This window comes from Meles meles, chromosome 3, assembly GCF_922984935.1.
Source record: "Meles meles chromosome 3, mMelMel3.1 paternal haplotype, whole genome shotgun sequence".
Lineage (NCBI taxonomy): Eukaryota > Metazoa > Chordata > Mammalia > Carnivora > Mustelidae > Meles > Meles meles.
The window spans coordinates 122,981,310-122,994,728 of NC_060068.1; the positions used below are offsets into that span (position 1 = coordinate 122,981,310).

The following is a 13,419-nucleotide window of genomic DNA, read 5'->3' on the forward strand; positions in this document are numbered from 1 at the left end:
TTTCCTTAGGGTAAAAAAAAGCGTACTGGCTTTCCTTCTCAAGAATGCTTTTTTCTCTTTTCTATTTTACCTCCTTTCTCTTCTTTCCACTCTTCCTCTCTCTCCTTCTGTCTGCTCCTCTTCTTCCTCCAATGTAATCCTCACATAGTCAAGTTTCTCAACTTTTGCTATAATGCTTTTGCCTACGTCGGACAACGGGACGGAAGACTGGGTAGCTTTTGAAACCTATAGATTTGGCATTATTCTGAGATTGTTTCTGGTGTCACTTGCTGGACATACATTCTGTCCTAGAGGTCCAGTAACACTGGACGAGAAAGTCACTGCTCTTATCAGTCCTACTGCAATAGTGAATAAGCCCCAAAGAAAAAATTGCACTTAGTGAAAGAAACCGGATCCAGAAAAAGAAGAAGATACAATTGTGGTTTGTAACAGAAACCTGACATTTCTAGAGTTAAAGCTCTATCAACTACTAAGCAATTCTTATACATACATTGTTCCTTAATAAGAAGTATTATTTCCTTTTTAAAAGCAAGGGAATAGAAGCTAAGCACTTATTATAGGCAGAATGAAGCAGGACAGTGTGGTCCCAGCAGGAGCAGAACCAAAAAGTGATGTGGTCAGTGGGGCCCTGTCCAGAGAAGGCTGGTTCTGTGAATGTAAGAGAATGGCTTTGGACCAAGGAGACACATGTTTGCCAAACGCTATTCCATGTCACACCCTGTGCCAAGCTCCTTACCCGGAGTAGCTCACTTAGCCACCCCTTCTAAGTAGATGGGTCAGGAGTAGGTCAGGAGGTAGTCATTATTCCTAATTTTGTGTGTGAGAAAACTAGGAACAAAGAAGTATGGTGTCTTGAATGAGGGTCATGGAGTTAATAAGGGTTGGGACTATGATTGGGACTCAGAGCTTTTAATTTCCAAAAACTGTGCTTTTTCTTTTCTTTTCTTTTTTAGTAGGCTCCATACCCAGTGTAGAGCCCAGTAGGGGGCTTGAATTCACAACTCTGAGATCAAGACCTGAGCTGACATCAAGAGTTGGATGCTCAGCCAACTAAGCCACATAGGTATCACCAAAACTATGCTTTTTTTAAGATACCGTTTGGAAAATGTCCGAAACGTAAAACAATGAAAGGAGTTAGATATACACTGGAAATACAGTGAACTTCATTGAGAATATTCGAGAAGGGGTCCATTTTTACCTTTAGGAGGCAAAGCATTTCTATTTTATTTGATTCTAAAGTGTCTATTTTCAACAGACAAATAAAATTGTGACAATGTCGTTGCTGGTACAGATGAATATAGGAGAGTGCAAGGTTACTGCCTTAAATAGGTGCTTTATGTAGTTTTCATACACTTACAGTCTCAAACTCTAAAAATCAAATGCACAATTAAGACTAAGCATTTTTAACAAAGTCCTATAGTGGATTTAGATGATCATCCAGAGTGGGTTTTGAAGTGAAAACACTTTTTGTTTTTTTGTTTTTTTAAATGAAACCAAACCAAACCAGGCTTTTACTTTTAAAAAGGTGATACACTGTTAGTGGTTGTTCCTATGCATATGTGTGCACACACTCACACTCACACACACTAAAGAGGCTTTACAAAATTTTGTAAAATCTGTTTCAAGGTGCTCAAAAAAAAAAAAAGAATTACAGGTAATTTTTGAGACCAAACGTACTTAGAGTTGGCTACTAGTTTGGAAAAGTAAGAACCAACAGCCAAAAAAGAAAACACAGACTAAGAGGAGAAGACACAGGGAACCATCTCTCAAGAAGAGCACTGCATGGAGCCCAGCCTGTAGGCAGCATCCAGCCAGCGTGGGGCAAACTAGAACAGAGGATTCTTATCCAACCTCCCCCCATTCCCAGGTTCCAAAAAGATCTCAGAGAGTTAAGGATTTCCTTGATGAAGCTGTCAGAATTGGCAAGAATTAAGGTTTATGGTAGTTCTAAGGTTCAAGTCTAACTGCTAACTGAATTTTTTGGACAATAACTGAACATGACTAGTTTTAATAGAGAACTCTGATTCTAAGGGTGCAGTGCCCCCAAATTCCCTGTCATAAAATATTTATTGCTCTTCAGGAGGCTATCTTTCCAAAATTCAGTGCTGGTGACATACTAGTCTAAGTGTTCCTTGATTCACAATAGCAAATTCCCTGATGGAACTTTTGGCAATTTTGAATATGCTATAACTTTTTAATACTCTATCTAGTGTATTCCCTTTGCTTACTGACACTGCAATTTTATCCAAAAGAGATTCATCAAGTTGGTCAGGCATGATTTATAGTCAAAGGCGTGCTGCTTGCTTACTTTTGATGCCAATATGATAGCTATACCTGGTTTTCTGCACTCCTATTACCCACTTCACAAATTCATACAGATAGGAAGGTTCAAAAGAACAAAATAACTAACATCTTTCTTTTCTCCAAAGAGATAAAGTTATATTGCTGAGACAAATATGGAAAAAGATACTCACCGTAAGTGCAAATCATTTTACTAGCTTCTCTGAAGAGAAGAATTCCATTAGGAGATGATACATCAAAATTCAAACGCTGGGATCTAAGAAATACAGCAAAAAAATCAGACTCTGTATGTAGATAAAGAAACCAGATGTAGATTGAAAGTGCTTAGCCTTTCCATTTATTAGAAGTAGCAGAGTACAATTATCCCTTTTAAAAAAAGACTTTTTTTTTTTTTTTGAGAGGGAGACCGTGTGCCCGCATGCATGAGTGTGTGTGTGGGGGGGGGGAGGGGCAGAGGGCGAGAATGGCAAGCAGACTCTCTATTGAGCACACAGCCCAGGGCGGGGCTCCATCTCACAATCCACCAGATCAAGACCTGAGCAGAAACCAAGAGTCAGATGCTTAACTGACTAAGCCATCTGGGCGCCCCTACAATTATCCTTTTAAAAAAATGCCACTCCATTAAACAAGTGTTGATAAAATATGTATGCTGATTTCTCACTATAAAGACATTAGGACAATTAAGAAGAGTTAATTTCATTCATTTGCTGATTCAAAGGATTCACTTTTATCTACCAAAACTATTATCTTGACATCCTATATGGCAGACCTCTTCCTTTCTTTTCTTTTCATGCAAAGTGGTTGACAGAGAGTAATAAAAAAAAATACAGGTGTGTGTATGTAAGTTTATATAAATACCTGGCTAGAGGTTTGCATTTGTAATCTGTAACGCTCCATCCATATTTTAAAAACAAATTCTAAAGTGACAGAAGGCTTAGGTACTTTTGGTACTACTCATATGCATAATGAATCATCTGATACTTTAGGCATATATCAAATACATTAAATCCCATTCAGACTATAGTTTCCATGGCACATAGCTCAAACAAAGAGAAGTCCTAGAAGTTCTAAATGAGAACAATTCTACTTTCCGGGTTTCCAATGGGTACATGAACAGTATGAACAGGATAAAGGACTGATATGCCACCCTGACATAATACTTGTTTTTTTAACATCAGTTTGTCTTTAGTTGGCTCTGATATGCCTGGTCTCTGTGCTTTCAAAAAATAGTGGTATATATTTTTAAAGGACTAGCAAAAAATATGAAAGCAGGTTTTAGCAAAGAAATGCCAAAAAAGCACAGATACTTGCTAAAGTCCTTTTGCCAGGAATGATGAATTATTGCTTCTCCATGCTTTTTCAAAATGCTTTAGAATAAGGTACAATGGGGGCGCCTGGGTGGCTCAGTGGGTTAAGGTGCTGCCTTTGGCTCAGGTCATGATCTCGGGGTCCTGGGATCGAGTCCCACGTCGGGCTCTCTGCTCAGCGGGGAGCCTGCTTCCCTCTCTCTCTCTCTCTCTGCCTGCCTCTCTGCCAACTTGTGATCTCTCTCTGCCAAATAAATAAATAAAAATCTAAAAAAAAAAAGAATAAGGTACAATGATAACTGATTAGACATACTGTGACTTTTGATAGTTGGCATATAATTACTGACTAAAGAAAAGAAACAAACATACATAATTCATATTAAATTCTGGAGAAATATAGACAAGATAACATATTTTCTGAGATTATGGATTTTCACTAGGAACTTATTATATGACAGTTGTGGTAGATAGATATGAATCATTTGCCTACGGCAGGTATAAAATATATACTGCAATGATTTTTTCATTTAGTATTAAATGTTATAGCAGCAATATATAATATCAATTATCTGGTTGAAAACATCATAATCAAAAACAAATTTCTAATATGAAATATATAGGTACCCTTCCTTTAATATCTAAGATACATATGAGAATAGTTTTTAAAAAACAAACAGCCTCAAAAAGATTTATACTCACATTTCTTTATTTTCCAGGTCTTTTCCCACCTCTTGTTTAATAGATTTTAAATTATTACTGGGAAAAGCCCAGCACGAGAGCTGAATTACAGCTGCAGTCCATAGTCCTTCTCTGTCTGGCTAGCTCCCCTCCAACACGCAGTTTACAAAGAGGAACTTATGAAACAGGATGGCTAAGTGACAGGTAATTTGGTGCAAAGCCGTATTCACAGTGACATATTTTAAAGAGGTAAAACCAATTAGCTTTCTGCAGTTTTTCTCTTTTAGCTACATCTTTGTTAATATTTATACACAGAGTATTTGAATCTCTGCTTGTCTGTGCAATTACAAGGTCAACTGGGCAATTTTTTAAAATTTTTAAGTTTTTAGGCAATTTTTAAGACGTGTTGTAGTTGCCAAAAAGGGAAGTGTTGTAGCTGCTATTTGTTTCAGTCTTAAAAATTTTTATTAAAGTGTAATTAACATATAGTGTCATATTAGTTTCAGAACCACTATAAGATTACACCTTACACCTGTTACAATGGCTAGAGTCAAAAAGACAAGAAATAACAAGCATTGGTGAGAATGTGGAGAAAAAGGAACCCCTGGGCACTGTTGGTGGAAGGCAAAATGGCGTAGCCACTGTGAAAAGTGGTATGGAGGGTGCTCAAAAAATTAAAACTAGAACTACCAGATGACCCAGTAGTTCCCACTACTGGGTATTTACCTCCCCACTCTCAAATGAAAACACTAATTCAAACAGATACATGCACCCTTGTTTATCGTCATTGCTACTTAAATGAGAAGGTTGAGCACATAAATCATCACATAGGTGCACACTGGCAAAGAGGGAGAAGGATAACTTAGGAGTCAAAACCGGGACAATCTCGGAGGCTCCTGAGACGAACTATGAGTCCATGAACTGCTCTGGGTCTCAGGTCCCTTCTTCATAAAGAAGCAGCTCAACTCAGAGACCTCTAAACTTCTTTCCTGCTTCAAAAGTCTACGGAATTGCAATTAAGCAGTGAAAGAGTTAAAATAGCTTCGACTGTTTTAAATAATGGTGGCCGTAGTCTCCCATCTCACACACCTAAGTATACCATGTTTTCCCCCCCAAGAGGTCTCAAACTTGGGGCTCTAATTCTATAGCTTTCACTGGTTATTTGAAAACTTCTGGTTCCTGAGTCTTGCTAAGCGAATATACACATACCAGGCAGGAAAATCTGACCTCTGGAGATGCCGTCAAATAGTGATTTCCCCCCCTCCCCTAGTGCACGTCTTACCTATTTTGCATCAGTTCCGCCATAAGTTTTAAGATGGGAGTGGTACATGCTGGCTCGCCATACCACCGCTCGATCGTCCTCTGAAGAATGGGAAGATATGTGGGGTACCTTTTATAAAGCCTGTTAAAGAACTTAAGGGTCAAAAGAAATATTGTTCCTGAAAATTGGCAGCACTTAAAGAGCAAAGAAGGAATCCACATTTGCTCTATGTTTAGTATACAACAGCAATTTTATAAATTGCTCTCCCTAACCTGCACAGCTGTACATTTCTTGGGGGGGAGGGACTGTAAATGATTTGTTCTTTTTTGTAACATATCCCACACATTATGTTGCTTCATTCTTGGTATGTACTATAAATAGAAGACACACTCTGAAAGAACACATATAAGAATCATACTTAACACTGTACGAAAGGAAAAGAAATTTAACGAGGATAAAAACATATTTGAATTGTTAATACCAGTTTCTTGGGTATTAAACTACTTAAGAAAATATGCTTATTATAAAATTTTGAAAATATATAAGTAGAGGGAAATAATAAGCCCCATACATCTATCTTTCAGCTTAGAAACTACCTATTCTCTTTTTGTTTTTTTTAAGTTGTTGACTTGCTTGGCTTGGTCCCACTGTAGCAGCTCCAAGGAGCACTGGAGATGTTAGGTTGAAGAAAAGCTCTGGGTCACTTTTAATGTACTCAGGGTCAGCTAAAAGGTAGTCCCATGTACACCCAAGGAGAAGCTCTCAAACATCCTCAGCAACATTAAGAAGTATGTGCCTCTGCTAAGTCAACGGCTGAGACCAGCAGAACTGGAAAACTCTGACTCACCTCTCCTGGCCCTTTAAAGCCATAACTGACTCCTTCCTTGACAAATGGACACATAAATATAAAATTAAGGCCTAAAATTGCAGCAGGAAAAAAAAAACAACAACTCTTGATATGCCACTCCTTCATTTCCTTTTTCTTTTCCTAGTCTCTAGGTCTTTCTCTTTCTGATGTTTTCTGGTCTTTTTGTTTCAATGAAAATGCTGAATGGAATCACTTAATGGCGTACCTTCCCTGTGTGGTATGGGTAGAGATCTCCATGGTGAAAAAGAATACAATTTCCTTCCCTGCTCTTAGAATACATTTCAAATTCATTAGGATAGCCTACAAGGCCCTTTAAGATCCAGTCCCTGCATACCTTCAGACTCCTCTCTTAGGACTCCTGCCTTATCCATGATTCAGCCGTTCTTAATCCTCTGCAAATCCACAGATGCCAACACTCTATTTTTTTTTAAGATTTTATTTATTTATTTGACAGAGAGACACAGCAAGAGAGGGAACACAAGCAGGGAGAGTGTGAGGAGAAGTAGGCTTCCTGCTGAGCCGGAAGCCTGATGTGGGGCTTGATCCCAGGACCCTGGAATCATGACCTGAGCCAAAGGTAGACGCCTAATGACTGAGCCACCCAGGTGCTCCGAATGCCAATTCTCTTGTCTCCATTCCTCTACCTGCAGCTTCTTCTGCTTTAACCCATTCCTGTCTTTCAACAACTAGCTCAAGTTCACGTCCCATGGGACGGTGAAACCTCTCTTTTGTCAAAAGGCATCAATCTCTTTCTTATCTATGTTCAATGAGCACTCTGACCCCATCTCTCTCTCTCTTTTTTATGTTATGTTAGTCACCATACAGTACGTCATTTATTTTTGATGTAGTGTGCTCAACATCACTAGCCATCAGGGAAATACAAATCAAAACCACAATGAGATACCACCTTACACCAGTTAGAATGATAAAAATGAACAAAACAGGAAACAATAAATGTTGGCAAGGATGTGGAGAAAGGGGAACACTCTTACACTGTTGGTGGGAACGCAAGCTGGTGCAACCACTTGGGAAAAAAGTATGGAGGTTCCTCAAGATGTTAAGAATAGAGCTACCCTACGACCTAGCAATTGCTGTATTAGGTATTTACCTCAAAGATACAGATGTAGTGAAGAGGCACAGGAACCCCAATGTTCAGAGCAGCAACGTCCAAAAGAGTCAAACTGTGGAAGGAGCTGAGATGCCCTTCAACGGATGCATGGATAAAGATGATGTGGTGCATATGTACAACGGCATATTACTCAGCCATCAGAAAGGATGATGACCCCATGTCTCTTACAACAGACTCTACTAGGGCTGCTTGCTTGTGCTACTGGCCTGCCCCATTAGATAGTGAATTTCCAAAGGGCAAAGATTGTGTTTCCCTAGCTTGCCACCACCATTGTTGCTTGTCCTTCAGAAGCCTTCCTGGCCTCCCCGCTCTGAAGACTTAGCTGGTATGTTTCCTGTATGTGGCTGTGGTACCCTGTGCTAATGCTTTTATGTCTCTTTATCTCTCCTATTATATTATACGCTTCTTGAGGGCAGGACCTAGGCACTTGTTGTATACATGGACCTGGTATAAAGTGGGCTTCAATAAATATTTGTTGCTGTAAACCTGTCAACCTAAAAATGAGGTATAGCATATTTGATGAGAAGTATCTATTTCTTTTTAACTGTGGATTTCATTTTGAAGCTTCAGGAAATAATTCATGTAACATTCAATAAAATAAGCCTTCTAATCCCTTAAGAGTGGCAAGCTCCCCCAAATTGCAAAAAGCAATACTTTTGTCTCCCCAGATATACAATGTTAGGCTCTGTATTTGCATGTGTTGTATTTGTATATGTTGAAAGAATTTACTTAACAAGTATTTACTAAAGGCCTATTTTATAACTGTGTATTCATCGTTTTAGACTCTCTGGAGACATCAGTGAACCAAACATTGAAAAATTCCTGCCCTCATGCAATTTACATTCTAATAAGATAAAAAATAAATAAAAGATATATATAGTATGTTAGAAAGTACTACAAAGGAAAATAAGGTGAAGAAGGGAGATAAGAAGTGTTCCGGTTGGATAAAAATGAAAATAATGAAATCAATGAACTTAATTATTAATTCTATTTTGGCTGTTGTCAGATAACTTACTGCTTTTTCCATGTAGTAGAAAATACGCTATTTTTGATAGCTCACAGATACTATGTGCTATTTACTGTGCTTGGGTGAGGGATCCAGAGATACGTAAGACATCGCGTTTATTCTTGGGGAATTCATCCTCAAGTCTGGGTGGTTGACATATAATAGAGGTGCTCTTGAGTACCCCAATTCAGAGGCAGTGTCAGAGGAGCAGAGGTGAGAAGAGATTTCACTAAGAGATCTCCTGAGCACAAACTCAGTGATCATTAGTGGGAAAGCATCGGAAAGGCTCGTCAAGAAACTGCGAAGACCCCAATCTCAGAACCTAAGAGTATCGTAGGCACACACAAGCCCCTTTGCCAGGCATTCTAAAGGCATCCGGACCATCCTATTTTTCAGAGCATACTGCACTCACTATGGGAGAAAGCCGGGGGATAGGAGGGGATGCTTCCTTTTCTGTGCAGAATGAGAGTGGGGCCAATTCTAATATGCTTCTGACAGAGGTGACTGCCACAGAGAAAATGAGTGATTACTGGAAAGCAGAGTAGAGGTCTACCAAGCAGGGAGGTGAAAAGGGCTGCAGAGTGAGAGTGCCAGACTCAGATTACAGGGTGAGAAGCAGACCCCGCTCTCGGAGTTTAATTTTCCAGGGCCTGTGAGGACCATGTATATACGGAAAGCAGGAGGACAGTGGGAGCCCTTAGGTAGAAGAGGCACAGACCTAACTGCTTTCACCTAAACCTTCTTGATGAATTCCTAACGGCTACATCAGATAAAGGAAAGATCAAAAGCATTAATGATAGGATGCTGCCTTAATCAGATGCCAAATAGGACACAATGAGAAGTATGGGGTTTCCTTCTTGACAACCACCACCCATCCATCCATCCACCCACCGTGCAGTTAGTATAACTTACCATGTGCCTGGCCCCAAGTAAACAGAAATGGGTAAAAATGTAATTCTTTCCCTCTGGGATCTCATAGTAGGGAAAGCATGGTAATATCCTAGAAGGCAATAAAGGAGTTTTTCTTAAACCTGTTAGGACATAGAGGTGTGAGGATGTGATTCCAGAAGAGAAACAGCTTGCCGGTTCAGAACTTATTTTAAAGGTATTCCATGAATGCAAAACAGTGTACCTTGTCCACGAAGGCAAATGCTGCTGGAAGTCTTTCCTTTCTCTCCTGTCTAGCAAACACCAATCCACCTTTCAACACCTTGCCCAACTTCCACTTCCCTGAGAAGCCTACCTATTTTTGTTTGTTTGTTTGTTTTGCCAAAAAATGCCAATCTCTTCCTCTTACACGTTCATACGGTCCTTTGCATACATCTTTGTGACAACACACTATTCGTTAGCATGTTATTTATACTAGTGAATATTAGTATGTTTACTAGACAGCGAGCTTCTGAAGTGCCATCTATTTCACTCGTTCTGGAAAAAGCAGTCCTTTTATTCAGTCCTCAGGCCTGACACACGGGACTTAAAACAATGCTTGCTGAAGTGATTTTCCAGTTGTACTTTCTTCCCCATTTCAGTCTGTCCAACACAGTGCCGATTACTTCCTTCTTGAATTACAATTCTGATTTTGCTAGACAGATGGAAATAACTGCCTCACACTATCTATGGGATAAGGGTCTAAATTCCTTAGCTTGATATTCAGATGTCCCAGGCAACCTGCATTTCCCACCATGGTATCAGTGGTACCTACAGCAAAACATCTTCTCCTCTACCCCCCTTCCAAGACCTGTGCTTGGGCCAACCGAAAACCTCTTACTTCATCGTTCCAATACTCTAATCCTACTCGTTTGGTAAGATCCAGGGAAACAGCTGCACTTTGACAGAGCCCTTCCTGATTCCCCAGCTAAATGCAATCACTTTATTTGTGTCTGTTGTTACAGCAGTCATCACCTTCTGTATTTTATTACAGTCATGTATGTAGGTATCTAACAGTCTCTGTTTAATTATAAGCTCATTTGGGGGTAGGATCTGAGTCTAAGTAATCTACATCTGTCATGAAACCTAGCACAATCCTTAGCCAAATTTTCTGAATAAGTGAGCAAATGGGATCCCTCCGTCTCATTCCATATTTGGGAGAGGAACAGACCTAACAACAGTGCTGGAGTATTTCCTTTGTGCCAGACATTACAGTGGGCCCTTTACAGAGTCAGTTCACGCACTTCTTATACCATACCTGTGAGACAGGTATGATTAGCCCTGTTTTGCGGAGGAGAAAACGGATTCTGAGTCAGTGAGGAAGTTCCCCAAAGCCCCCACAGGTTAAGTGGTGAAGTCAGGACCAGAGTCCACGACTGTTTTATTCTGAGATTTGCACCCTTCTGCATACCTACAAAGGGTCTAGACTTGTCTTTGTACAATGTGTTTACGCATGCTAATAAACAGCACCAATGACCTGACTGAAAACCAGTGGACTCAGAGATCAGGTTATGACAATTATACACCTTTCTTTTTTCTTTTTTTCCCAATTGCTGTCTGGATCCTTGACACTTAGCAGTCTAAGTATGACCTGGGAAAAAATCTAAACAAGGTGGCTAAATGCACTACAAGGTAAGGTGCTTTTATATTGTTGTATTCTCACTATTGGGGCAAAGAAGTGTATCAACGATTCCTTAATTCTTCAGTAGCGGAACAATTTATCAACATGTTTGCTATGTAGTTTCAGGCAATTTAGTTTTGGAAGGACAGTGATAAGCAATGCAGTTTGTGTAGCAGTTAATGCAGTCAGTGTTTATAGAAATGTTTTTGAATTAAATAGCTAACCACTAAAATAGCATTTTATCAAATAATCACCATAAATAAAATGCATTTTGACTTTAAGATGACATGTGCTCTTATAGGACATTTCTTCTGCATGCTAAGGACTGTATAACGAATTAAAGAACACACATTTATGTGAATAAAAGGCAAAAATAAACTTTCCCCAGCAGTAATGTGGGAATCATCACTGACGGTTTGACATATCAATATTTCAGTAAGAATAAATGACTTTCATATCCATGTTTTTTAAAACCATATACTTATTCATTTTTACATTACTAGAATACTTTGAAAAGAATCTATACTTTATCACCTGAAACTGCTTAAAGTATTTCAAGATATTTTAATAAAGCTTTTTGAATTACCTAATAATGCAACTTTTAAACAAATTTTACTATTATTATAAATATTTGCTCTTCATCCCTTGCCCAAAGGAAAACTATAAATCTTGTCTCAACTGAATGAACACCATTTATCATATTCATTTTGTTGTCAATACAATTATGAAAAGCCTTTGGCCTTTTCCCAAGGAAGCTGATTTGCTACTGAAACTCAATTATTATAAGCAAAGCCCATACCAAGCCAACCCGTTTGGCAGTTCTAACACAGCTTCCTGCATAACTGACACTTCGCCCTCCACCACGGACCCTAATAACATCAACATCTATGGTCACGCGGAGGAGACAATAGTTTCCAGTTCAAAACAAAACATTAAGTCCCGAGGCCTTCCATTTGCTATTGTCTGCCATCTGCTGGACAAAAGTTTCATTTCAGCCAGGTGCCAAAGAGACGAAGCTCGGGGAGGAAATGGAAAACAGACTTAATTAAAAACTTAAATTACAATACGTTCTATGAATTTTAGGCAGTATCAATTATGGCAGATATTTATATTCTTTGGCACTGTGGGGAAAGGTTCTGGACTTGACTCTTGGTTGGGACTGCCGAGGAGGGAAACATGAAGCATTAATTATTGGGCATCCTAGAGTTGCAGCTTGGTTCAAGATCATCATCACTTTTAAAGTGCTGAAACTAGGTTCTTATGATTTTTCAAATAAATGAAAGTTTTTACTTTGTGAGCCTCTATTTATGTTTAGATAAACAAAGGTCACATGTGATTTCAGTGTATTCTTCATAGTTAAAAGAATTTTAGGACTTTCCATATTAAAAACTAGTCTCTCTACATGTACTTTGCATGCTGAAATAAAGACACAGTTCTTCAATGACACAGAAAATTCTTATCTCTAACCCTTCTATGGACACATATAGCTGATGAAGTAGGGTTTTTTTAAAAATTTTTTAATAGATTTTATTTATTTATTTGACAGACAGAGATCACAAGTAGGCAGAGAGGCAGGCAGAGAGAGAGGAAGGGAAGCAGGCTCCCTGCTGAGCAGAGAGCCCAATGCAGGGCTCGATCCCAGGACCCCGAAATCATGACCTGAGCCAAAGGCAGAGGCTTTAACCCACTGAGCCACCCAGGTGTCCCTGATGAAGTAGGTTTTTAACAGTAACTAAAAATGTAAGTTAGTATTCAAATTAATGTTAAAAAAATTTTTTTTAATGTGTAGAGTTCTCCCTAAAACATGTCCAGATTCCTTGTTAGCTACGTTTTTGGCCTAACTGTGGCATCCATACTAAAAAACTGCCTTTAAGAAGTTTCTTCTGCAGTTTAATTTATGAAGGAAGTTTGGATAAGAAGCACCTGAAAAGAGCAACTGAGAAACAGTTGTAACTTAAAAAATAAAATAGCTTTAAGGCTATCGAATTCTTCTTAGGTGCTCTGATGGTTTTATATATAAAGACATGAAAACATATTACACCTATATGACTTATATAAATTGTCACTTCCTGTTAGGATCAAGGAGGATTCATACGATATTATTAAAACAATATGAAGAGCAACTATTTATGACTCCCAAATATGTTTCAGACATTATATAAAATGTGTTACCTATTTTAATGGTCACAGTGAGCCATGATGCTGGACGTCTCCTTTTTTAAATGAGAAAACCAACTCACAGAAGTGAAATGACTTGCCAAGCTTTACACGGCAAGTAGAGAGCTGGATTTTAAGCCTGGTCTGACACCAAAGTCCGTGCT

General features: G+C 38.9%; 1 protein-coding gene across 2 annotated transcripts in view; it reads right to left on the reverse strand.

The window, feature by feature from the left end:
* RANBP17 (RAN binding protein 17) overlaps nt 1-13,419 on the reverse strand; it is a 325,143-nt gene that overhangs the window by 48,799 nt on the left and 262,925 nt on the right. For both annotated transcript variants that reach the window (XM_046000975.1, XM_046000974.1), the window contains 2 exons: nt 5,569-5,676; nt 2,475-2,557 (listed from right to left, as the gene is read on the reverse strand). In XM_046000975.1, the coding sequence (XP_045856931.1) occupies nt 2,475-2,557; nt 5,569-5,676 (191 nt within the window). The remainder of the gene's footprint in view (nt 1-2,474; nt 2,558-5,568; nt 5,677-13,419) is intronic.